The 6,000-nt window shown below is 43.0% G+C and overlaps 1 protein-coding gene across 1 annotated transcript; it reads left to right on the top strand.

The window, feature by feature from the left end:
- The first annotated feature begins 296 nt into the window (after window positions 1-296).
- LOC135486248 (nonsense-mediated mRNA decay factor SMG9-like) lies at window positions 297-5,181 on the top strand. The gene is made up of 11 exons (XM_064768914.1): window positions 297-470; window positions 751-858; window positions 1,053-1,263; window positions 1,414-1,508; window positions 1,961-2,073; window positions 2,262-2,469; window positions 3,012-3,097; window positions 3,377-3,477; window positions 3,862-4,077; window positions 4,298-4,430; window positions 4,723-5,181. The coding sequence occupies exons 1-11, from the start codon at window positions 408-410 to the stop codon at window positions 4,799-4,801; spliced, it is 1,413 nt and encodes a 470-aa protein (XP_064624984.1). The 5' UTR covers window positions 297-407; the 3' UTR covers window positions 4,802-5,181.
- Window positions 5,182-6,000: the final 819 nt, after the last annotated feature.

Raw genomic sequence — 6,000 nt, 5'->3', positions numbered from 1 at the left:
ACAATCGAATAACCACCAACTAAAATGCAGATTTTAAAAATATCATTATAGAATATGACCTTTCATGAATATCATCAGGTAGCTAGGAATCTTATATTTACGGTTGATGAAATCTTTTCAAAATTTTACCTGTGGTTTTTTATAATTTTAGGCAAATATCGACTGCAAAGTCGTCCAAAGTTACCCAAAGCCGCCATGACAGTCTTGCGCAGAAAGGTACAATTCTACTATTTTTAGCTACATGCACGTAGCACACAAAAATGAACTTACGAAAATATGCATGTGTGAGACTAACAGATCCGAATTACAGGACGCTGATATTTCTCACACTTTTTGCCACATTTTATTGACTAAAGACATAAATAAGTTTACGTTTATGGCTAGATTTTTCACGGAATATCAGCAGCATGTCATCAGATCCAATGGACCGCGACAGAAATGGCAGACGAAGGAGGAGACGTGGACGAAAGGTGTACTGTTGACATATTTCACTTAACTTTCATTTCAACACTAACAACATGAAGTAGACTAGTACAGTTGTTCTGATTGAACCTGAACCTCCAATTGTTTAGCTTTTGTCCCCCCCCCCCCCACACACACACATACTTTCTTTCAGTCTGCTTTTCTTGAAGATTGGGTTCAAATGCTGCAGGCTCTGTAATGTTGATTGCTGTTTTAGTAACAGAGGGAAAGAAAAATCAGAAAGTACCATTGTTTGTCTTGTTTAGGAAAGGTTTATCTTACTTTCAGGAAAGGGACCGTGAAAGTGAATCAAGAGAGACAACTCCAGCGCCAGCATCCCAGCCGTCGAGCATGTCCAGGACTCCAATTATTCTAGCTAAGCCAGCACCAGAAAGGGTAAAACATAAAATGCCAATGGTTGACCATCAAATCACACAAAAGGCTTCTTGCTGTCATAGAATAGATATAGTTATGTACACCTGTTCCGTTGATACCAAGATCAGGAGGACAGGCTGGCTCTGGATCTCGAGTAGTGCAATTGCTATTGCCAAGTACAGAGTAAGGCTACAGTATTGCTTCTCAATTTGCAGAGATCCTCTGAAGAAACCATTCCGGTGATTGCCAAAGCACCAGAGAAACCTATCGTCATGGTGAAACCAAGAGAAGAGAGCAAAATGTCGCCTGTGAGCACCCAGATCATGTCCTCGGCCATGAGCATGGAGTCGCTGCATGCCACTCCTGGATATCGTCTCCAGAGACCTGTAGCTTCATCAAGTCCAACACCGCTAGTGTCATCAGAGAGTGAGTCATTAGGTTCCATCTTTCGGCTAACATCTTGTTATGAATTAAGTGAGATACTTGGGACTTCAGAGTATTACAAAATTACAGTCCATCGTTGAGAAAATTCATAGTGGTCTCCTAGTCAATACATGATAATTTGTATTTGTTCAGGTTCTCTGCAGTCACGCCTTGCCGTGCCAGCTGACATGCAGCACAGCATCAAACTGGTGGATGAGTCTCTCCAGTGGTGTGAGAATGGGATGGAGGTAAGACAAGAATGTACAAACAGACGTATTTCAAACATTCTCCCCACTATTACACTGTATTGGCTTCCATGTTGTGACAACATTGTACTTTACATATCTCATAATTGGAGAGTTAACCTCAGTGTCATAGTGTCATAGAGTCATAGTGTCATACTCACAACATGTTGACCATCTATGTCTCCAACTTTCAGTCAAACGGAGGCCTTAAAAGACTCATAATAAAATGGTCAGTTCTTAGCCATGGAGGCCAATGCAAGCAGAGTCGGAATGACATCATTAAATAACTCGACTTCTGGTCATGTGTGAGGAAGATAACAAAATGATGCCCAACTTATTGCAAGAGACAGTTGAAAATAACCTGTCCGATGAGTGCAGATTTTAGTTCATAGCTTTATTCAAACCTTCATGTTACTTTATCATTAATGGTCTGAGTTTATGGTACTTGTTTCCAGATCTTGTTGGACCAGACTCACTATTATGTGATCGGCGTCATTGGACCACAGGGAGTTGGAAAGTCTACCATCATGTCTCTCATTGGCGGAGCGAACTTAGATGACATCAACAAGTGAGTAACGCAGTCTGCAACATGAGGGTGTTTGGCTAATGCCAATTTCACACCTTCATTACGTCTCCGTACGTAGTGTTTTACACATTGCTGCCTCTCAAATTAAGTGAGTCTATTGTGACCAGTGTAGCCAAAGTGTATGACACCCATGTCGCTAGATCACTTACACTGCCTCGTCTCTCCTCCAGACCTTGGCCATTCCGACCACAGAGCAGAGAAGTGAAAGAAGTTTGTGGTCACCAGACGACAGGAATCGACATGTATGTGACTGGTGAGAGGGTGATCCTCCTTGATGCCCAACCAGTGCTGAGTGCCTCTGTCCTCGACTACATGATCCACCATGACAAGAAGTACCCTGCAGAATACACTGCGGCTGAGAACTGCCATGAAATGCAGGTAGGTCATTGGTTAAAGAGTAAGAATGACAGACTTGTCAAGGTCTACTTGGCAAATGGCTGCCGTCCTTGGTTAAAGAGTAAGAATGACAGACTTGTCAAGGTCTACTTGGCAAATGGCTGCCGTCCTTGGTTAAAGAGTAAGAATGACAGACTTGTCAAGGTCTACTTGGCAAATGGCTGCCGTCCTTGGTTAAAGAGTAAGAATGACAGACTTGTCAAGGTCTACTTGGCAAATGGCTGCCGTCCTTGGTTAAAGAGTAAGAATGACAGACTTGTCAAGGTCTACCTGGCAAATGGCTGCCCTCCTTGGTTAAAGAGTAAGAATGACAGACTTGTCAAGGTCTACTTGGCAAATGGCTGCCGTCCTTTAGCTGAAATACAACAGTAGGACCACTAATCGGTAGTTTGGTACTGTTGTGCTCAATAGAGAGGTGCCCTGATTACGGAGGTTAAATTGAATAGAAATAACCACTTTTGGACCAAAATTAGTGTCCTCAATAAGGCAGGTGGCCTGTGCATGATATCTGTCTCGATTTTCAGTCTCTTCAGATGGCGGCTTTCATGTATACAGTGTGTAACGTTGTGCTGGTTGTGCAAGACTGGTTCACTGATCCATTCCTTCTCAAGTGAGTTTAAACTTTCATATCATTCATTGGCAACACTGTACTTCTGCGATTGTGGTCCCTCTGGCCATAGACCTCAGGTCATCCCCACCAATACATCGAGGTGCTTTGAATAAGATGTAAAGCCAGAGTGCACCGCTGCCTACCCGAAGATGAAGAAGGTGAATGTTTTACAACCAACGGAATGTCAACGAAACAAGATGTCAAACATTGAAGTGCTTGTATGAGAGTTTGATTACTGATTTGACATGTATTGTACTGTTGGTGTATTGTTCTATGTAGGTTTTTACAAACAGCTGAAATGTTGAAACCACCGACTCCTTCTAGCGGCCATGAGAGTAATGCAAGTCAAGACGATACGCCGGAATATTATCCAAATGTTGGTACGTATCAGAATTCATTGATATTTATTCTGAATATAACTGAGCAATACATTTCGGCCAGCTTTACAAAGAGCTACATGGTTGGTATACATGCATGTCGGGGGAACAATGGCTTCATGAAGCCTTTGTCATGCCATTGTTCACTCACATGTCCATATACCATGTAGCTCTTAGAAAATGAACATAACTTGATTGTGTACTGGCTGATGTAATCTGTTGGGAAGGAGATGTTAGCAGTAAAGGAATGTTCTATCCAGTTTATGCTATTGAATTCTGCTTTGTGTTGCTGGCTTTTCGTTTTTGCTCACTTCAGGATATTTTGTATAGTTGTGACTGTGTTGTTTTGTTGCTCAATTGAAAAATGAATTTTGAATTATATTTCAGTGTTTGTTCAGAACCGAGCGAGGAGATCTGATTTTGGTGGCGGGAGTTATAACACGATGCAGCAGACTCTGGCCAAGGTGTTTGAGAAGTCGAGATTACGCTACAGAGGGAGCATGTCGATGGGTAATCTCCTGCCTGGGTTGAACCAGAAGACTGTCCCGGGGGACGTTAACGTCTTCCTCTTGCCAGCGTTTGACAATACGGAAAAATGGGGAGGTTAGTCGTGGTATTCCAGAATCATCAGAACAACAACAACAACACAGACAATTTCAAGTATTTGAGGTTGTTTTCAAAACATCCAGATTTCAATTTCAAGTTCGCTGAGTAAGTAGTTCTCCATTGAAGTCCTTGACTTTTTGCAACTCTAACCCTACCCTGGTATTTTGTTTATTTTGGTTATTCATGATCTAAGTGAATTCTTTTTGATCATTTTCAGACCCGATCTCCAGTCTGCTGCCAGAATACCGTGGGCACCCTGGCTTTGACTTCTTAATGCGATCGTTCAAGAATCAACTCTTCTCGATGCCAAGATCTATGCTCACGCATACCACTCTGACTGAGAAGAACTGGTGAGTTAATCAAGGACAACTTGGCATACTTGTCAGATGTAGCACCATTGATTCTGTGCAGCGTGTACCCGTAGGAAGTCATGTTCGTCTGATGTGTGTCAATCACATATGTTGGCTTTGTGACTTGTGTTCTCAAGCTGCAGGATCGTGTTTGAATAAGATATCTGTCGAAAAACCTTTCAGAAAATTGCAGATGACAAAGCATGACTATGTTTATGTGCATGTGTCCCAGAAGTGGGTGCATGGGAGATCTTAGACATTCTCATCTCCAAAATACTTTTTCCAATTTCAGGTTCCATTACGCTGCAAGGACATGGGAAGCGGTCAAGAAGTCCCAGCTTTTCTCGGAGTATAATCGTCTTCTCCCGTGAAGGTTTACAAATCGTACAATGGCGTAACTTCTAGATATCATGTTGGCAACATGAAACAGGCTCCAGAGTCGCTGAGTAACAGATGAGAAAAGAAAGTGGTTGGAAAGTTTCCCATGCTCTGAGTTTTCTTCCGTTGTGAAAGGGACTTGTTGGTAACTTTGAATGAGACATATTCAAGACCAGTGGTTTGCAAAACTTCAGGACTTTCAAACAGCAAATAGAGTTTCCTTAGAATGAGATACGCTATGCTTATTCTTCCAAGAAGTCACATCAGCCACTATGTGAATCTTGTTCACCTAGTCCTGCTCAGGAGAATACAACGTTGGAAAGACAACTGATGTGTGGTATAGATTCCTGTTCATTTAATAAATCAACTCGTACAAAAACTGCCTCATTATTTTGTCTCCACCCAGACTGGTACCATTGTAGACAGATGTCCTAACACACAAATGAAGTACAACTTGTCCTTGTTGGAGGACAACCTCCTGTCTCTTGAGACACCCTGAATAGCGAGTTCTTCATCCAGTGTGGCGTGTCCCTGTTGGAGAACGGCCTACTGTCTCTTGAGACACCCTGAATAGTGAGTTCTTTATCCAGTGTGGCGTGTCCCTGTTGGTGAACGGTCTACTGTCTCTTGAGACACCCTGAATAGTGAGTTCTTTATCCAGTGTGGCGTGTCCCTGTTGGTGAACGGTCTACTGTCTCTTGAGACACCCTGAATAGTGAGTTCTTTATCCAGTGTGGCGTGTCCCTGTTGGTGAACGGTCTACTGTCTCTTGAGACACCCTGAATAGTGAGTTCTTTATCCAGTGTGGCGTGTCCCTGTTGGTGAACGGTCTACTGTCTCTTGAGACACCCTGAATAGCGAGTTCTTTATCCAGTGTGGCGTGTCCCTGTTGGTGAACGGTCTACTGTCTCTTGAGACACCCTGAATAGGGAGTTCTTTATCCAGTGTGGCGTGTCCCTGTTGGTGAACGGTCTACTGTCTCTTGAGACACCCTGAATAGTGAGTTCTTTATCCAGTGTGGCGTGTCCCTGTTGGTGAACGGTCTACTGTCTCTTGAGACACCCTGAATAGTGAGTTCTTTATCCAGTGTGGCGTGTCCCTGTTGGTGAACGGTCTACTGTCTCTTGAGACACCCTGAATAGCGAGTTCTTTATCCAGTGTGGCGTGTCCCGAGAACAACCTACTGTCTTTT

This window comes from Lineus longissimus, chromosome 4 (assembly GCF_910592395.1).
Source record: "Lineus longissimus chromosome 4, tnLinLong1.2, whole genome shotgun sequence".
Classification (NCBI taxonomy): domain Eukaryota; kingdom Metazoa; phylum Nemertea; class Pilidiophora; order Heteronemertea; family Lineidae; genus Lineus; species Lineus longissimus.
The sequence above is the reverse complement of the archived record's forward strand: the minus strand, read 5'-3'. Positions and strand labels throughout refer to the sequence as shown.

Coding starts and splice junctions, on each gene's coding strand:
- LOC135486248 (XM_064768914.1), top strand. CDS start 408: ATGTCATCAGATCCAATGGACCGCGACAGAAATGGCAGACGAAGGAGG. Junction 859..1,052: donor CTAAGCCAGCACCAGAAAGG/GTAAAACATAAA, acceptor CTCAATTTGCAG/AGATCCTCTGAAGAAACCAT. Junction 4,431..4,722: donor ACTCTGACTGAGAAGAACTG/GTGAGTTAATCA, acceptor TTCCAATTTCAG/GTTCCATTACGCTGCAAGGA.